This window comes from Macrosteles quadrilineatus, unplaced genomic scaffold (assembly GCF_028750875.1).
Source record: "Macrosteles quadrilineatus isolate MER2022 unplaced genomic scaffold, UCM_ALF_1.0 Scaffold_9__3_contigs__length_116548681, whole genome shotgun sequence".
In the NCBI taxonomy this organism is placed as follows: domain Eukaryota; kingdom Metazoa; phylum Arthropoda; class Insecta; order Hemiptera; family Cicadellidae; genus Macrosteles; species Macrosteles quadrilineatus.
The window spans coordinates 110,495,718-110,516,116 of NW_026542602.1; the positions used below are offsets into that span (position 1 = coordinate 110,495,718).

General features: G+C 31.2%; 2 protein-coding genes across 6 annotated transcripts in view; one reads left to right on the forward strand and one right to left on the reverse strand.

Moving 5' to 3' along the window:
* Window positions 1-20,399, forward strand: part of LOC129002360 (RING finger protein nhl-1-like) — a 184,033-nt gene that overhangs the window by 40,945 nt on the left and 122,689 nt on the right. The window lies entirely within an intron of this gene.
* On the reverse strand, window positions 711-1,358 carry LOC129003729 (uncharacterized). Its single transcript, XM_054432025.1, has one exon. The coding sequence runs from the start codon at window positions 1,356-1,358 to the stop codon at window positions 711-713; it is 648 nt and encodes a 215-aa protein (XP_054288000.1).

Genomic DNA, 20,399 nt, shown 5'->3' on the forward strand with positions numbered 1-20,399 from the left:
ATGGTGTTATGTTTGGTGTTTGACAGGGACAGAAGGTTTACCTGCCGGTCGAATAAGGGACGCATATGATTGGAGGAGCTGCATGTAGACATTTTGGTTTGCATTTATTGCTTTAATACCACTTACCAAATTGGAGCATGTTGCGCGACCAGTGGAAACGAGAGAGGTTACCTGATCAATCAAACACTGACGTCGAACATCCACTAATAAATCATAATGATGAAGAAAGTCAACTCCAATGATCGGTTTGGCAACATCAGCTATGATAAAACGCCACAAAAATGCTCGGCGTAGGCCTAGGTCCAAAGATAAGGTATGCAACCCGTAAGTGGCAATTTCGGTGTAGTTTGCTGCGTATAGTGTATAGTCAGATTTTAGTATTTTACCTGAAAGCATTTTTCGTGGATAGACGCAAACATCTGCTCCAGTGTCAATGAGGAACTGTTGTTTTGTTACCTTGTCTGTGACGAAGAGGCGGCGAGATGTCTGTAGATCGGAGGAGTCGCTGGCCGCCATTAGAGACTCCCGAGATCGTTTCCCGAGTTGTTGGCTTGGAAACTGCAAGGCCTGGTGCACTTAGTTGCTGCATTACCGAATCGCTTGTGGTACCAGCAAACATCGTCTCTTGTCGTGCTCTTGGAGCGTGATCTTGATCGCCGAACCGGACTTGAACTCCATGTTGGACGACGATTTTGATTACTCCGCAGATCTTATTTGATAGTTGAAATGTCGTGCTGAAGATTGCTTACGATTTCGCCCATTTTAGATGTCATCAGGATCGTCAGTCGCTCCATCATTACTTCCATAGAGTTGGGACTGTTAGTAGGGACAGTTGCTTCTGTAACTTGATGACGCGGGCTAATTTCAAGCACGGCGTCAGCCAACTCGGCTAGTGCATCAAGCTCAGACGACTTTTGTGTTGCTAAAATGGCTTGAGTTGATGAAGGCAGACGACTCAACCACAGAGTTTTCAGCACAGTGTCGGGCACAACGGTACCAGCCAAAGCACGAAGATGTCTGAGGAACTGCGAGGGCTTTCGATCTCCCATTTCTTCATGTTCCAGGAGACGTCTGGTCTTCTGTTCCTGTGAAGAGCTTAGGCGTTGTATCAATTCTGTTTTCAGTTTTTCGTATTTTACCTCGGTTGGTGGTCTTGTGAGGATGTCTCTCACTTCAGCAGCGTATTTAGCATCAAGGTTTCCACAAACATAAAAGAATTTTGTTTCATCAGATGTGATCCGAGCCAAGGAGAATTGGGTCTCGACCTGCGCAAACCACAGCTCAGGATCTGCTGGCCAAAATTGTGGAATCTTCACAGTAATTCGTTCTAGGGAGTTACCTTCTTGAGTAGTAGACATTGTATTGCAATTTTGCTAAATTTTGGTAAAAAATGATCACGTCGGGGTCACCACTGAAGAAGTAGGTTCTTCTTTAACTATTTTTGTTACTTTTATGATAAAATTATTCAAGAAACTGATAGAAAATAGAATTTAATAAGCATGACAAAAACATAGGCCTTAAGTGTATGAATTATAAAAACCAGGAATGAACTATGAGGTAACCCTAGCAACTCATTTAAACAAAACCAAAGTTATACTTTTATAAAAAAACAAATAACTGTCCAGCTGGTTTTCAACAGTATTGAAGCACTCACAACAAACAACTTGAAACAATTATCTTAAATAAATAAATTCAGAGTTTACAAAAACAAGTAATTGAGTATAATCATAGATGAAGTACTTCATCTATAGTATAATGATGTTTTTTAGCGAATTTCCCATATAGGGAATAAGCTATTACAGTGGTACTCATGGTAAGACCTGGACCCGGGACCGATTTTTTTTTCGTTTTGAGGTCCCTAGAGGCCAAAAACACCATCCGTTCAAATTCATATATATATATATATATATATATATATATATTTATACATGTGTCCGTTATCGCGATAACTCGAGCAAAAACGATCCGATTTTGATGAAATTCGGTACAAACGTGTAAACCTACGTTTATTCGAACGAGTTCGCGAACCAGCATGATCGGACCATGGGATCGGGGGTTTATGGGGGGTTTTATGGGGTAAAAATGGGTTTTTCCCATTTTTGACTCAAAATACATAAAATTTTGCAATTTCTTTCCAAACTATTTTGTAGAGCTTAAAAAAACAAATAATTTAGTATATTGAAGCGTTATAATGCACCTAATCGTTACGGAGAAAATTCCAAAAAATTGTAAATTTAAAATTCCCATGTTGTTCTTATGGAGAATAAGTAAACTGTTGTAGTTTGCTTGTTTATTAACATATTTTGCCCAAATTTGGAAAATGTTTTTATTTCTTACTAACTATTAACATTTTACATAAAAAACACTTTTACCCTCCCTGTTGCAGCAAACCTAAGTATGTGTTAAACTGATTCTATTTAAATAAGGAATGTGATATTTTTAAGGAGACGTTTTAGTGTAAATCCAATCAGGCAAATGGAAATTCGCTTAGTCTGCAGGTTTGCTGCGGCGGGGGTATTAAGATAGTAGGACAACAACGTAAACTTAAAGATAGGAGCGAGTGTATGCAATTCCAAGATAGAGTTTAGTATTCACCGATCCTATGATAATTTAAGAGTATATTTCGTACCTAGGGCCGAAAATGACTTTTTTGTCAGCTCGGGATCATTTTTAAGTTCGAGACGAAGATGAAATCGGCCCGTGGTACGATTGGTATTTTTCACCAATAAATATTTAAAGGAATTTTTAAGCAAAAATAGTAATACATAATTGCTAGGCAGTGGTCTATTGCAATTCATTAAGAATATACTGCTTGTATATTAAATGATATATATAAATGTTTTAATTAAATAAGCGATTTTCGGTACTAGGGCTGGACAATTTTAATTACATCTATAGCTGCCATTTCGACCCTGGACAGCAATGCGTAGCTTTCAGCCTCCAATTAACGTCTGTAAAACTACTATAAAACATCGTAGTGCGGTGAAAAAATATTTGCCAATCATACTCAATTGACTCGAAACCAGGGAGCACAGAATGCTCGGAACACTGCAATTTCTGATTTAATTAATATTACCTACTCCTGCAGTAATCAATTAAAACGGGTAACGAATTGAAGGATAGATACAACTAGACTATAAGGACGCAAAATACGCGTAGGTACAACTATTCGTAGGTACAATTAGTCGTAGGTGCAACTAGACGTAGGGACCACTACACGGAGGGACCACTAGTCGTAGGGACTACTAGTCGTAGGGACAACTGGTCGCATCCGTACAAGCTAGGTGATACTACTTGTCGGTGGGATACACGTCTAGTTGTACCTACGCCTACTTGTACCTACGTCTAGTAGTACCTCCTAAAAATCTGCAGGTACAACTAGTCGGGTGTGCCACCGTCTACTTGTACCTACGTCTAGTTGTACCTACGACTAGTTGTCCCTAGGCCTCGAGGTACAAGTAGACGTAGGTACAACTAGACGGCGGGACAACGAGACGCGGTCCCTATACAAGCTACAAAATTATCTTGCAATATTACATATTTATAAAATGTATAAAGAAGATAATTTGTTACTGCATAAGTTAAGTGAAACATGATAGTTTTTTTACAACCAAACAACGATCATTAAAACATAATTAGGAATAATAATAATAAATAGTATTGAAGAGTTGTGTTTCAGTAAAACCTTAGAGATACTTGAGTAATGATTTTAATGTCATTAATCTGATTAAAATAAACTATATGTTAAACAATAATTAATTGTCCATTGGTGTTATTTAACATCTTCAATAATGATTTATTTGTTATATAACTTGTATACATGGACCAGCCTTTTGTTGATTGATATTCTAAGATCATAAATAGTAATAAACTTTACATTATTGTTATGTGTGTGTGTTACAGATTCCTCTCTAATGAATTAATCAATTAAAATAACTACTGATATTCTATTGAATTCACGAATATTTAAATATTTTTTCAATAGAGAATATTAATTAAGAAAACGCATCTATGAGTTAATGGTCAGATTAAATAATTGTTATCGTAATTTACGCATTTAGTGTTGACCCACTAACGTTTCTCATGATATTTTCAGAGTCTTTACAAAATCTGTGACGTATCCCTAAAAGCTACACTACAACCTCTTATGACAGTTTCGTCCAGTTCTGAAAGTAAAATCTAAAGAATTTCTGTCATTGTTTTTTTATATTTGCCCGAGGAGAGATAATAGACTAAGAGGTACTGATGAGGGTAACATACAAAACCTTACGTACGAACTTCATTAATCAGACCGTTGTATTCTCTTATAATTAGCAAGCATAGAGAGGGTAGTTCCCAATTCTTAAACAATTGCGTCAACTAAGGATTTCATCTTAAAATATAAATATGCTCTGCCATTTTGACAACTAATGTTATTTAAATAGGTACTAAATCTAAAAATAAATAATTTAAGGAGTTATTAAAATATTATCAGAGAAATGTAAATTCCCTTAGTCTACAGGTTTGCTGCAGCGGGGATGTTATTAACATGGCGTCGTTTGATAGGAAGTGCTAAATAAAATTTGTTCTGGATATTTTTGATGAAACCAGCCAATATGTTTGTAAATCTGTTTGCAACTCTCCAAAAATATAAATGGTTGTAGTTTTGAACACAAAAAGACTTTTTAATGATTATTTTTTTATAATTAATTATATAATTCAAAATTGTACACATAATGGAGGATAAAGGCTTAAAAAAATCAAATCCTTTTAGCTGCTTATACTAATGTGGTTTATTTGTACAAGGGCCCAATCAGTATGTATTAGAGTAAGTTTTTAGTAGATGAATAAACAGTGCCACTTCTTTTTCAATCAAGGTTAATTAACCAAACTTAATCAAGGTATAATTAAGCTACTTCATTCCCAGCAGTAATGTAATAAAATTGACAGCTTTTTAATAAATATCCATGTAACAATTTAAACCTTCGAGATATTAGCATAATATGTTAATGTCTCGTCTATGCTAGACGTGCATATCTAATTATTTTGATAGTTTATAACATAGTTATAATTAGTCAATTTATTCGCCGTGAGGTTTATTACTAAGAAAATCTTATCATTTTCAAATTATATTCAGATAAATATTTTAAATTTCCATTAATATTAAATGAATTTCGATATTAACTGTTTTTACTTTTGTTTCATCTTAGTGTTTGACGCTTCTAAATCCTTTTTATTTAGTTAAAGAACCACTTTATACCTAATGTTGATCTAGTTGACCCTTTGAAAAACACCAATTAACTATAATCAACAAATTGTATTCCGTTTTATATTCTAACCATAGTAAGAGTTTTAGTAGATCAGTAAATATTATAAGCCTTTAATATTACAAACATAATGCAAACACTAATAAGCTGTTCGTAGTATGTTTTTGGTGTGTATTATGATCATAAATTAAAACATATATTTGACTAAGTCCACTTACATCATATTTTCACCTCATCATATCTCCTGTCATTTATTTATTTATTGCATTTTGATAAATAATGTTATGTTTGGACACAACTACAGTCGACGCACAGGCTCGCTGCCCATGTCGGCTTATTCCCTATTAACATGTACGCTTTTTTAACATAGATGTATTGTAAAGGTTAATTTTATTTTATTCTTTTAAATTCACTTACGTTTTTTTTCTTCCTTTAAATATTAGTGTACATATTCTGTAAATAATTTGTTGGAATAAAGAGATAATTCATTCATTCATTCTTTCTTGGAGAGTTTTCATTTAAATATGGAAATACATTAGAAAGGTCAAACTTAAAATAAAAAGTCACTTCAGCTTTATTTCTTCCTGCAATCGTCTTGCCAGGCTGTCAACAGCTTAAACCCTTAACCATTCTCAACACAGAGCGGCAAAGAATCGTCCTCACATTTTATATTCAACCCTGTAGTTTTAAGCTAAAGAAAATACAATGCAGATTCACTGTCTTGCCGTATGCTTAGTTTAAAAAGAATTTATCATTAATTATTTTACTTTTAGCATTATTAAAATAGTTTAACGAAGACAACATGTAAGATAATTGAAAGAATATCTATATAATATAGTTTTATAATTATAAAACTATTATTCAATATAATTAAAGTGCAGTAAATCTTGAGAAATAAAGATTTATCAAATGGCTTACGGGCAAACGAGCAGTGGCGCTTTAAAGAAAACTTAATAAAGTGTGTAAACAATTACAAGTATCTTAGGATAGTCTACTCGTCAAAGTTTTCTCTGCAAAAACAACTTTGAACAAAAGCTAACATCCTCGAAAAATTCAGTATTTCCTTATGGTGGAAGGTTTTAACAAATTAATATTTTTCAGTATTGTAAAAATTAGAGTGTTTTTACTTCGTAGTAAGATCGATAATATGTTCTGCCGCACAAGTTTGGGGCATAAACCTTTTTATGAAGTTAAACAACTTTTAAAATTGTTTGTCAAAATGATTTTTTGTCAAAAATTTGTTGTGTTTGCCACAATGCACACCTAATTACACCATATACTTAGAAACAGACCAAGACCCAAGTTTCATTCATACGTTGAAACTTCACTTTGACTACGTTTTGAAATTATAAATATACCCGTATCACGTTTGCCCAAATTGTTACCTAATTAAGTTATAAGAAAACAGGTATTTTGGTATAGGGAATGGAAGAGTTAAGCAAAAACTTTATCATTTCAATTGTCAGTAGAACAAAATTATATTAGCGAAACAAGATATCAGTAGGTCAGCTGTTGAATGTAGTCCATAATAACAATCGACAGGTTGTCCTTCAGGCAACCTTGAATGCTTGCTATCATGCAATTTATACAGCACTAAGTTTGGATTTGAATAATAATAGTTACACTTTTTGAAAGTTGGATTTTAATAAAATTAAATAGATTTTCAAGAGTGGAGGAGAATTATTATATATAAATTATAAACCATGGATACAAAATCAAATTCCAAACTCTTCGTTATGAAATTTAAGACAAGTAGAGGGTATAAATTTGAAATAAAAACTTCACCAATATTTCTGAATTTTTTATTTCATGAGACCTTTCGCCAGCTATGCTGGCATCAACAGACACATCACGAAACTGAACTGATGTTTATGTTTAAAAATACAATTATAGATTTTAAAGAATGTAACATATGGGTAGTTAAAAAAACAAATTATTCTGTTAAGTAAATTCAGATAAAATTACAAAAATAAATTATCTATATACAGGGTGTTCATTTGAAAACTTTCCATATCTGTTGTGTGCAAAGGTAAGGCTTTTAACACTTGTTTGTTCTCAATTCCCCCTAATTTGGACATGCCAAATCCAATAAAATTATTTTCAATTTTGAAAAATGCCCCAAAAGGGCCCAATTTGGGGGGTAGGGGTGCTTTTTGAGAAATTTTCAAATGTAAACATGGGTTGTGTGATACATCAATTTAAAGGTCTAATCACCCCGATCATTTTGGTGCAAAAAAAGATTAATTATCTTTAACTGTATTTACAGGGTGGGTCAAAACGTTTTAAAAAAGGACTTTGAAGTTAAGTACCGTATTACCCTAAATACTGAACGGAACAGCGCCAAATTTCTTTCCAAGCTTATTCTTGAGCTACTCTTTAAGATAACTTGTAGTAAGGGCATTTTCCATGTTATTTTCTAATCAAAAAAAAAATCTCAAATTTTAAGAATAAAAGAAAGCTGAAAACTCAAAATTCTTAAATAGCAAGGTATGACAAATTTCATACCACGTGAAAGGTCCTTTTTTAACAAACATTTTACGTATTTAAGTTTTCTTTCTATCTCTTACCGTTTAAAAATTGCAGTAGAGAAACATAATTTTCTATGGTAAAATTGTAACTAGTTTTCTAATAAAACAGCCAAAATTCGTCTCTAGACACATTAAATGGTGCAATAACTGAAGGAAACAATTCATAATTATTTTTAGGCAGATAGGCAAACAAGTCATTACGTTTTACTTTGTGTAAAACAAGTTTTATAGCTGATGAGAAAACCCCAAGCGTGGGCCGCTTTCTGTTGTACCATTGACTAGTCAATGGTAGTACTAATTTCAAAAGTACCATTTTCTGTAGTACCTAATCAAATATGGTGTAAACTTAAAAAAATAGACTTTATTTTTACTTATTGGTCATAACAAAAGTGTTCCAGGATAACTGCAAAGTGTTTAACAATAGATATCCAGGTATAACCTTGAGTCATATGGCTGTAAATGATTTAGTTAGGAAGTTTTCTGAAACTGGCTCAGTTACCAATGAGAAAAGAACAGGATGAAGAGTCCAAGATGAATTCTGACACAAGTTAAAGTAGTCGATCAATTTGTTATGAATCCTACTACATCGTTGTACAAAGTGCAATGTGTTTTATTAGAAAACTAGTTATAATTTTACCATAGAAAATTATGTTTTTCCACTGCAATTTTTAAACGGTAAGAGATAGAAAGAAAACTTAAATACGTAAAATGTTTGTTAAAAAAGGACCTTTCACGTGGTATGAAATTTGTCATACCTTGCTATTTAAGAATTTTGAGTTTTCAGCTTTCTTTTATTCTTAAAATTTGAGATTTTTTTTTGATTAGAAAATAACATGGAAAATGCCCTTACTACAAGTTATCTTAAAGAGTAGCTCAAGAATAAGCTTGGAAAGAAATTTGGCGCTGTTCCGTTCAGTATTTAGGGTAATACGGTACTTAACTTCAAAGTCCTTTTTTAAAACGTTTTGACCCACCCTGTAAATACGGTTAAAGATAATTAAACTTTTTTTGCACCAAAATGATCGGGGTGATTAGACCTTTAAATTGATGTATCACACAACCCATGTTTACATTTGAAAATTTCTCAAAAAGCACCCCTACCCCCCAAATTGGGCCCTTTTGGGGCATTTTTCAAAATTGAAAATAATTTTATTGGATTTGGCATGTCCAAATTAGGGGGAAATGAGAACGAACAAGTGTTAAAAGCCTTACCTTTGCACACAACAGATATGGAAAGTTTTCAAATGAACACCCTGTATATAAAATCCAATGTATGTTTGTTTGTCCTTTATGGACACCGAAACCGCTCGACAGATTGTAATGAAACTTTCAGGAATTATTAAGCATTATTCAAGGATGGTTTGTGTAAAGTTTGGTGCAGATCCGTCAAAAGGGCTCCGCCCCAATGGCTCTGGAGTTTACCATGTTAACCTTATGAGAACTCATATTTAAATGGAATTGAATAAATTATATATGTATAAAAATTAAATATAAAGTAACTTATAACTTTGTAAATTTAGAATTTAGTAATGTAACATTTTGAATTAGACCGTTATCATTATTTACCAAATCATCCATTTTATTTATAATTAATGATTACCATGCATTTAGTTCATTGGATTTTGTTATATTTTTTAGTAATTTATATTGATTGATATCGTGTGGTCCGTTTCTAAGCAATGTTTTGCTATTGCTAATATTTCAGGTCTGATGTGTGTTAAGTGATAAGTGTGTTCTTTGAATCTAGTTTTTATATTTCTTTTTGTTTTCTAACATACTTCATCTCACAACTGTCACACTGAATTTGATAAATGCCGGATTTTGTTGTATTTTCTAATTTACTTTTTGGATTTCCAAGAATGTTTTAAATTTTGTTTTTCGCCTTTAATGAAACCATTAATTCAGTATTTTTCTGAAAAGTTTTCTTGACGTCTTTATATTGTTTAGTATAAGTAGTGCTTACCCATTTCGTCATTACTTTGATTGGTTCCAGTATAGATCTTTTCTATTTCTCATTTCTTTTTAAAGCTTTGGTCAACATATTGTCTACAATTTTTTTTTCATATCCATTATACTTAGCCACGTCTTTTATGTAGTTAAGCTCTTTATTATAAATTTCTTGGGATAGTGGGGTATTTAAGAGGCGATAAATCATTGAATTAAACGCTGATCTATCACCCTCCAGAACAGAAAAGATATAAGCAATATCCACTGTAAAATAAAAGTTTGTATAACGACGAATGGCGATTACAAAATGTCACTGATTACAACCTAAAATTATTGAAAACTGAAACAACAAAGAGCAGAATTCTAATTATTGCCAAACAATAAAAATAACGTTCAATCGGGATCCTACAATGCTAATACTCCTTTTACGTTTTTAGCATTTTTTATGGAGAAAAGTGGTCATAAATTACGAAAACAACACGTTTCTCTGTTATTATTAATCCAATCTTAACAAATAAGGTATCATTGAAAATTACAAACTCTTTTGTCTCAGGCAATCTTTTTTGAAAAGGTATTGATTTTCGTGAAATTTGGCATCAAATATTTAAAATTGCCGCTATTTTGAAACAGTTAATGACTTTTTTAGTATAATTTCTTACGATAATAGGTCTTAATAAGATTAACATTTTGCAATATATCAAAGCTGTATCTCAAACCGTTTATGAGTTATTAGTTTTTTTTGTAAAAAACACATAAATACTGACAGTCGGTAAACTAGACACCACAGACCCATGTTCCTATGGTGAAATGTGTTTGTCTTGACCTAAGGAATAACGCTATATACAAGTGTCCAGAGAGTTACGGGACACCCTGTATATTGTTCATGCACGTAAGATATTTATAACTATATGTATGTAAAGTAAAGTCTTATCAACGTGGTCTATTAGTTGTGCAAGTTAGTGAATGTTTCACTGTTATAAACAACGAACAGCATTAAATATTTTGCACAGACGAAGAAAAAAAAAATGTTAAACATACTTTATTTGATCATAGTTAAAATAATGTTTTACATAACTAATTTCTATGAGTTTTTACCACTTAAATTACAGTTGACCAAATTATAATGATTAAAAACTGTAAATTATAGATTAGACCAGGCATACAGCGGTATAATCCCATTATTATCAGATAATAAAATTATTGTTGAATCGAATCAACGATGAAATTACTTTCTTTGATAATGGTAGTTATGCTGCACATTAGGAACTTTGAACATAACATTTAAAACTATTCTAGTAATTGTTTTTTCCTATACAGTTGATGCTTAAGCGTCAATTTTACACTATGGATGTGGAAAAATAATTTTTTTATGACCACTAACAATGTTTAAGAAAAGAAAAGTAGTATTTGACAATCTCAGATTAACTGTAACTTTTTTATATCATTAACCACTTGGAAGAATTACATTTTTCATAAAATCCAGGGTATTTACCCTAAGTAATATACTAATAGTTAATGTAACGAACCTAACGTAAATAATAGTACATACACAGTACATATTTATAGTACATACTACATAAATTATAGTAAAAAATTTCTATTTGACAAACGGTATGTTTGAATATAATATGGGGTCACTCTTATAATTATTTAGATTTTTTATTTTTTTTTTTTATTTAATCTAAACAAAATTCGTTTAGTGGCAAATCAAAAGAACAGTTACTAGCTATTTTCTATTAGGTCAAAATGTGGGCTGTTTTTGATTTGTAAACAAACTGCTTAAAGTTACGAAAAATGTATTTAAAGTTATTTAATGGATTTAGTGTACTGCTCGTGGAGATATTCACAATTTATCTAATTGAACCTTAAACTAATATTTAGTCATGGTTACAACGAGATAGTGCAAGTCACGTAGTATTACTACACGAGCTACGTGGCCCCCCAAGAACGTTCCCATCACTGAAGATTGCTTGATAACTAACTAATGCTGACCTTGGGTGTGAACAGAGTAATAAATAACAACTATTGAAACTGTATAAAATTATGGAGTAATTTCAAAGTTGTAGGGTCCTGATTAAACGGTATTTGTATTGTTTGGCAATAATAAGAATTCTGCTCTTTGTTGTTTCAGTTTTCAATAACTTTAGGTTGTAATCAGTGAAATTTTGTAATCGCCAGCTAAACTTTAAATTTACAAACTATTTTGTCTCTTGCAATTTTTTTGTAAAGTTAACGGCTTTCGTGAAATTTTCATAAAATAATTTAATTGGCCACCATTTTGAAACGGTTAACGATTTTTTAGTATAATTTCTAACGATAATAGGTCTTAATAAGATTAACATTTTTGCAAAATATCAAAGCTGTATCTCAAACCGCTTAGGAGTTATTAGTTTTTTTTTTGTAAAAAACACATAAATACCGACAGTCGGTAAACTAGACACCACAGACCCATGTTCCTATGGTGAAATGTGTTTGTCTTGACCTAAGGAATAACGCTTTATACAAGTGTCCAGAGAGTGACAGGACACCCTATATAAAAAAATAGTTTCGTTGAAAATTGCTTATTTATTTTCTACGGTAATCAGCTTTTAGTTTGTACGTAACGATAAACGTTGAATGAAAAATTCATTTCAACAAAAGACATTGTAAAGCTGAGAATGTTAAGCGTATTTCTTATACTTCAAATGACTTAAATGTGTTGAGGATGTTAGAATATGTTGACAACCAGGCAACACTGTGGCAGAAAGAAGTAAAAGGTAAGCTCAAAGTGACATTTGTCACATGATTTGAGCTTTCTAATGTCTTCCCATATTTTACTATATAGGAATACTTAGTAGTTGTCTGAGTTACAAAAAGGTTTCAACAAAGGAGGTTTGAACTTGTGACGATTGATACTACTACATTAGATTCCATTCTATGAACTGTTTATGTTCACTACATATCAAAATGTTTAATAATAATGTTAAGTACTATTTATAAATGTTTAGCAATTGTCTGTAACTTTAACCATAGTTCAAAAATGTATCACGATATATCACAAACTCTCTTTCAATAAAGTCGTTAAATAATGTGCAGTGCCATTTTTATCACCAGACTGGTACACCAAACACGTTGATTATTATTAGCAAAATAAAAGTTATAATAAATCATTATTAACTTTTTAATTGGGATCTCAGATCAAATGTATGTGTTCATGGGTTCTTACATAAATTAATAGCACTTAGAAGAAACAAAAACAAAGGTCATACAATCAATACAGGAATTGAAAAAAAACTATATTCACACTTACTACTACTTACTACCACTTACTTACTACTACTACTACTACTACTTACTACCTATCTTGTTGCATTATAAATATATTTATCCTTAACATAATTGCTATAACTATTCATAAACCTTTCCAATCCCTTAAAACACTAGGCTTAGAAGAAAGATTAACTTTAAAATCGTCTCTAGAAGGTTAGTTAAAAAGCTTTCAAATTCATTACATCACTGCTGGGAATGAAACTTTGATTGACTTTTCGAGTAATCAGATATTTGATGAAGCTGTTGTCACTGCGGGTAAATATTTATACTAACTGGTTATAATATTGTGTAATTAATATTCAAATATACAGTATTTATGAAATTGTTATTTGTTTTTTTTTTTTTAGAAATTATTTTATGGATCATAATTGTGTTTCGCTACTTGATATTATTTAGGTGTAGGATTTTGCAGTTTTTGATGTTTTTAATAGGGAACTAAACTTCAAGTAGCCTTAAAAAATAAACATATGATTTGCCACCCTAAAATTACTATTAGTTGTTTTAATGAACTATTAGGCCCTAACTTTGTTGACACACAATTGAGCAGGCATTAATTGTAACAAGTATATCGTGTGCAACGCCAAAAATAAAATTCTTGTGATATACTATATCATGGGAGAATCTTGTACAACATAACGAGTACAAAAAGTTATGAAGTTGTTGCTAATACCTTATCCTAAAAATACCCCCGCCGCAGCAAACCTGCCGACTAAGCGAATTTCCATTCGTCTGAATTGATTTTCAGTTAAATATATTTTAATAACATTAGGTTTAACGAGTACCTAGGTTTGCTGCTACAAGGAAACTAATAAAGTGTGTTTTTGAGTAAAATATTGATAGCTTAGTACAAAATAAATAAATTTGCCAAGTTTGATCAAAATATATTCATAAACAAGCAAACTACAACATTTGACAATATTCTCCATAAGAATAACATGGGAATTTTAAATTTACAATTTTTTTTTATTTTCTCCGTTACTAATAATCGAACAAAAATACTTTTATATACTAAATTATTTGTTTTTTTAAGCTCTTTAAAAAGGTCTAAAGAGAAATTGGGAAATTTTGTGTTTTGAGAGTCAAAAGTGAGAAAAACCAATTTTTACCCCATAAAACCCCCCGTAAAGCCCCGTTCCCATGGTCGGATCGTGCTGGTTCGCGAACTCATTCAAGTTTATCCCGCTTTACACCTTTAAACCAAATTTCATCAAAATCGGACAAAAATTACTCAAGTTATCGCGTTCACGGACGTATATATATATATATATATATATATATATATATATATATATACATATATAAACATTTGAACGAATAGTGTTTTTGGCCTCTGGGGACATCAAAATGAAAAAGTAAATCGGTTCCGGGTCTAGGTCTTACCGAGCCACCTACGGTAATAGCTACTTCCCTATAGGGAAATTCGCTAAAAACTGATTAGGTTGTCTGAAATATTATCGATACTATCTGTTCGCAAGTATGAATGTAACATTGATTTGAGTTGTGGCTGAAACAATGGTTTTTAAATGGTGGAAAAATAAAAATGACTCACAAACACACCAATAAGGCAGTAAATGTAATCATATTTTGAGTATAATTGCTTTCCCTAGGATATTATTTATAGTTTTAAAGTGTATTTAAATTCAAAATTCAACAGGTGTACTTTTTTGTGCCCTAGTACCAATCTGACCATATCTTATATTATGAATCTAACACAGCTACAGATTGATTAATAATGTTCTAGTTTATTTGAAGACAAATTTTAAATAGCTACAGGTTTAGTTTGTCGGCTATATTACTCATTATCCTGTTCACAATAACAATAATTAAGTATATAATACGCAAAGTTGTTTTTCTGTACTTGAATCCTACAAAACAAGGATTGTGACCAAGAATATAAACTTTACCTAACCAAGGAAAATTGTTGACGCATAATAAATAGGCTAACAATAAAATGTATAACCTAAAACAGTAACCATTAATTTTTTTTTAAATTGTTTAGTGTGTTGATGTAATTTCATTTATTTATTAATTCCTTCTTTGGGGGAATATTATATTTTCCTTTGTAACTGAAGACAGTTCAATAGGTTCCCCGGAGGTAAGATTACACTTTAAACTTTTGACATTCAGTAAAAACAATCAATTTACTTTTTTATAATACCACCCTTAGTCCCTTTAGTAGTACCATATAAGTACTGTTCATTGATTGCAATAAGTTAACTTTACTGTTTAAGGGTTGTAATAATAAGCAGTTAGTAAATGATGAGCGATATGCGAGTTTAAAAAACTTATAAAGAAGTTTATAAGTTGTGTATGCTAGCTCAAACAATTTAATTTCACCAGTTAATGTAAACAATATGTTAACTTAGGGAAAGGATCCGTAAGCATTCTTTTAAAAGAAAGTACAATTGTTTATGATCTTTTGTCTAGCATACATTTATTTAACATAATTAAAAACCTATTTTGAAATACGTACAAAATTCATAAAAAATAAAAAAACACAGAAACCAAATAATAATTACCACATAATACTTTAGGATACAGGATACAGACTCATATTTTTTAGGAAATCAAGTTGGATGCATATTTTAAATGAAAAAATATTAAAAAAGAAATCTTAAAGAAATGATGTATGAAATATACAGTGAGATATTTTGAAAAAGCTATTACACGTTCAACTTAATGTCATAAAAAAGTGTTTTTTTTTCGAATGATAGGTCTTTTTCATAATCTAGGCTGCAATCTTGAGTGTACGAAATTGTTTAGGGGTTGGGAAGCATTCTCTACGCGTAATAGACATTGAAGCATACAACGGTCTGATAAATGGAGTTTATACGTGAGGTTGTGTTACGCTCTCCACTCTCTTACTATATTATCTTCTTGCATAATCATATTTATCAAGAAAGAAGTGGGAACTGAGACTTATAATATATTGTTTAAATTTTTTGAGTTTGGCAAACAAGTGATAAGCTGTCAGTTTAGGATAAATACTTATCACGTTCTGTTAAGTTTCAGCTTTTACATACAGTAAACTATGAAAATATTTCCAGGAATATTACTACGTATGTCAACACTAAATGCACTGACCTACATAAAAAATATATATTTGGGAGTACTGTAGTCGATAAAATAATAAGTTTTTGATTGGAACTATTTCCACCTATATCGAGAAATCTTCAGTGCAATCATTTCTCAATAGTAACAACTGATGTTTTCCCCTTTGTACTGTATTTTATAATTTGCTATTAGACTACGGATGAATTGTTATACTCACATGTTTCAAGTTCTTTTTTTTACCTTTTCATTGTTATTTTGGTCAACCAACGTGGTTACTTGGCAACCCGTAAGGCCAATGTTAAACATTTTCACTTTAAATTTTAATTTTTTACGTAATTAGATTTTTGTTGGCAGTTGTAACTGCTTTAAACACGTTTTTTAGCCGGAAAATAGTTATTTACGACATTTAAAGGGAACGTCAACGCCGTTTACGAGATCTTTTTGCAAGCATGCATACAAGCAAATATTGTTCATATTAGAATATAAGATAAACTATCTAATCTCACCACCGTAACTTCCTGCAGCAAGGTGCAGGATTACAACTTCCTAACCTCAGTTCTTGCTACTGGCTCGCCCTTGTTGGAGATGAATAAACCTGTTGAGCAAATATTGAAACTCGTGTTCGTCTTGCCCAGTTTCAACCATTGTTGTTGAACTATCTTTATATGTACCAATTTAGTTATTCTATTTATTTTTTTGCTGCTTGATCTTTTTTAACTAATATTTATCGTATAACTCACAGATAATCAAAGTAACAATATGTTTGTAAAATACTCGTAATTTGTGAATTAATAAGCAGTATAAACCACAATAAACATGATACATTTTCAGTAAGATCATTTTGTTTTAAATTGGGGCGTATATTTGTTTTAACTTGTCATAATTATGTAAGCAGGTAATCACAATATACTTATCATATCCTAAATTATAATAAACATGAGAGAGTGTTAAAGTAATATTAAGTATATATTTCAGTAAATAAAAAACAATATCGTAATGCACACAAGTCTTGGTAGATAGCAAGGTTAAAATAAATTCATACAAATAAAAATAAATAATTAAATAAATAGATAAATGGATTACATTACCTGAAAGCAAAAATAATACGTCAACTAATATATAATGTAATAATATATTTAATTATTTATTGATTTATTTACACTTATACTGTTTACTCACAAGACGGTAATTTCTCCTATTTGGTCTGACGATGATAGGACTGTCCAATCGAAATCGATCACCACATACCAAATTTTGTATTTACCGTCTTGTGAGCAAACAGTGTAAGTGTAAATTCATAACTACAAGGGTTATTTCATCTATTTTGTTTTTCTTTCAGACAATTTAATTACACGTACAATGCTGATAAAGAAGTTAATATTTAATTGTTCTAAAACATCATTCGGTCTAATGATAGAATTGATTATGTAGATTGTTTCCTCACAAATGTAATAACTGATTCCATTAAATTCATTGCTCGTATTTTTATGTTTCAGGTATGAAAATGTTCGAGACTATTTCGTACAGAACTGTGAGTAAGTACGAACAAATATGAAACACTTAAATTAAATTACCTAAGTTTTAAAATCTTAGTTGACATTATTGTGTATGTATTAATAAAATAGTTAAGCTGGTAAACAGTTTGCCCGTCAGTGTTTTCTGTTAAATGTGATAGAAGCTCAGGGCAAGTCAACATGGAGAGTTCTGCTCCATTTCTCTCTCTGGCACTCGGCTCAAGTATCCAGACTTGGATCGTTTATTATCCGGAACCATTTCAAAGCTCTGATTATTTTTATCCGAAGACATTTCTTGAAATTAAAATTATACCTCATGTAATAAATTTTACTGTCACTGTTTTTTTTTATTTAAGTGTTATTTATTTTTTGCTGAAGATATTTTGAAATTACTGATATGATACAAGAAGAAGGACAGGAAAAGGAAGAATAAGCAAACGGAAGAAGAGAGTCTTAACTCTTGGTACTGTAATGTAGTAAAATGTAGTTAAAAAACTATTGTGTTTCTACGCTCAAGGCATTTAAAATTTGTAAAAGACTCGAGGCATTTAACAAATCATATACACAAATTCATATGAAAGAACAAATGTGTTCCTAAAAATATACTTTATGAAATTGTGTATACAGATTTGGTAAATGGCGTAACATTTAGAGAATCTAAATAACCATTTGAGTGGACAGCACATTGTGGTAAAAATCATTTCTCTTTAGTTCAACGCAGCATCGAGAGTGCAATTACAAAGATTTTATAATTAAAATAAATAATTTTGCCAATTACAGTACTAAAATGTGTACCCAAAAAATCCAAAAACCTTGATTAGGTGTTTTGTGTAAATAATTACTTTATAGAATAGAACCCTAATGCCTTTTTAATTACGATGATAAACAGTAAAGTGCAGGAGACATAGTTTTATTAAGCATTGCAAAATGATGATCTAATTACGTAGCAAATGTTTGGTATGATTCGTAGAGAGGACGTTTATAATACGAGTAATGCAACTATTAAAAGTTTTGGTACGTTATGACTATTTTGTTACCTTTGTTACCTTTGTTTCTAGTAGAACCTTAACACTAATTTAATAAAAGACAAAATACGGTTCATCCTATCTTGATGGAAAATAAAGCATACCATCTATCAGTTTTGATTTTGTTATAATATCTCAATTCAATTTTTAGACAATACATCAAACGTTCCCTCGAAAAAATTCTTTTAATTTTCATTGCTAAACCTATTATTGTAAATATTTTCACGGCTATACTTCGTAGTGAAGGTTTATATCTAAACTTGTAATAAGTAAAATGTAAAAGTACATGCATTTTTATACAATAAATTAATACATGCTTTGGTTTATTTATTGAGTTACAAAGTAATTGTACATTTTCAGTAGCTACACAAGCTATGCATCTTACAAGTAACGTAATAGTAGTTTACGCAAAAATTGCGTAAAGATAATGTTAACGACACGAGTAGAAAATGTAATGTACGAGTCTTGGCAAGCGTCTTAAAAACTTCTACGCGTGCATTACAATAGTGTCTTACCATTTACGCGAGTTGCGTACACTATTTTACCTACAACTAGTTTTTAATCAATAATAATTACTACTCAAAACTTCTAAAAGAGGTTATGTTTTCATTTATAACCTCTCATTGCCACTGACATTGGTGCAACGACTAATTTAACCAATTACTAATTGCACGAATCATTATCAATAAAATTGGTAATCAGCTGATTAGTTAAAATTCGAAGCATTACAATTTTAATTCTTTTCTCTCAATCCTTGAACATAATTGGTCCGTTAAACCCGTGTTGTTAAGTAAAACTATGCCGTAACGTAAGTATACAATGCTGTTATGTAAAACTTTTCTATTCTATGAACTGAAAAAAACGGTCGTAGGTAAAGGTGGTTTTGTTTCTCTCTTTAAGATGTCTTATGGGTATAATAGTCTAAAAACATATTGTTAGGGACACATCCCTCATGGTGAAAAAAAAACTCGATGAAGACTCTAAATGGACTATGCTGTAATATCTTTGTTGGGTTATTACGGACGTATGTGTCTTCAGCAAATCCCTATAAAGCAACATAATACTTCTTTACTTAAGAAATAATAATAAAGCTTTGAATTGCTATGTCGATTGACAGTAACACTTTTATAAATAATCAAAGAATGAATGCGTCAGAAATCTGGTTTTTGTCCATACTCAAATCGATTGAAATATTTAGTGCTAAACGTGTAAAATAATGCTATCATTAAGTAAACAATATCCGATATGCAACATAAGTATTTGTTACCAAGCGAACTTCACGACGGAAAGTATCTTCAGGGTCACGTAGATCCTGTTGTAGAACTACGTGAGTTACATAGCCTAAAATTGTACGTGACTAGTTGTCAAACAAAGCTAGTCGGGGTTAACGTTGTGAATTGCTTACTGGTGAATTGTCTTAAATTTAGGTATTCCTTTGTTTTAACTCCGTAAAATGGGTAAAACCCCTCCATTTAGTAGATTAATACCATTGGTATTTGTGGTAGCAACCTATCTGGGATCTTGGAAAATCTGCTTGAGGTTATAAAAGGTATTGAAAATAATAAGAAGTTTAGTTGAAGTTAAAGTTTATCGATACTAAAACCTGTACGGACAAGAAGGCACCAATTACACACTTTTTCATTACAGTTTCAAGCTCGGACTTAATCAACTATTTGAAACTATTTGAACTATTTGAACTATTTGAAAACAACATCTGTGACATGTGACTGTGAAGATGAGAAAGAAGTCCGCTTGAACTGGAAGAAGATGCATGCT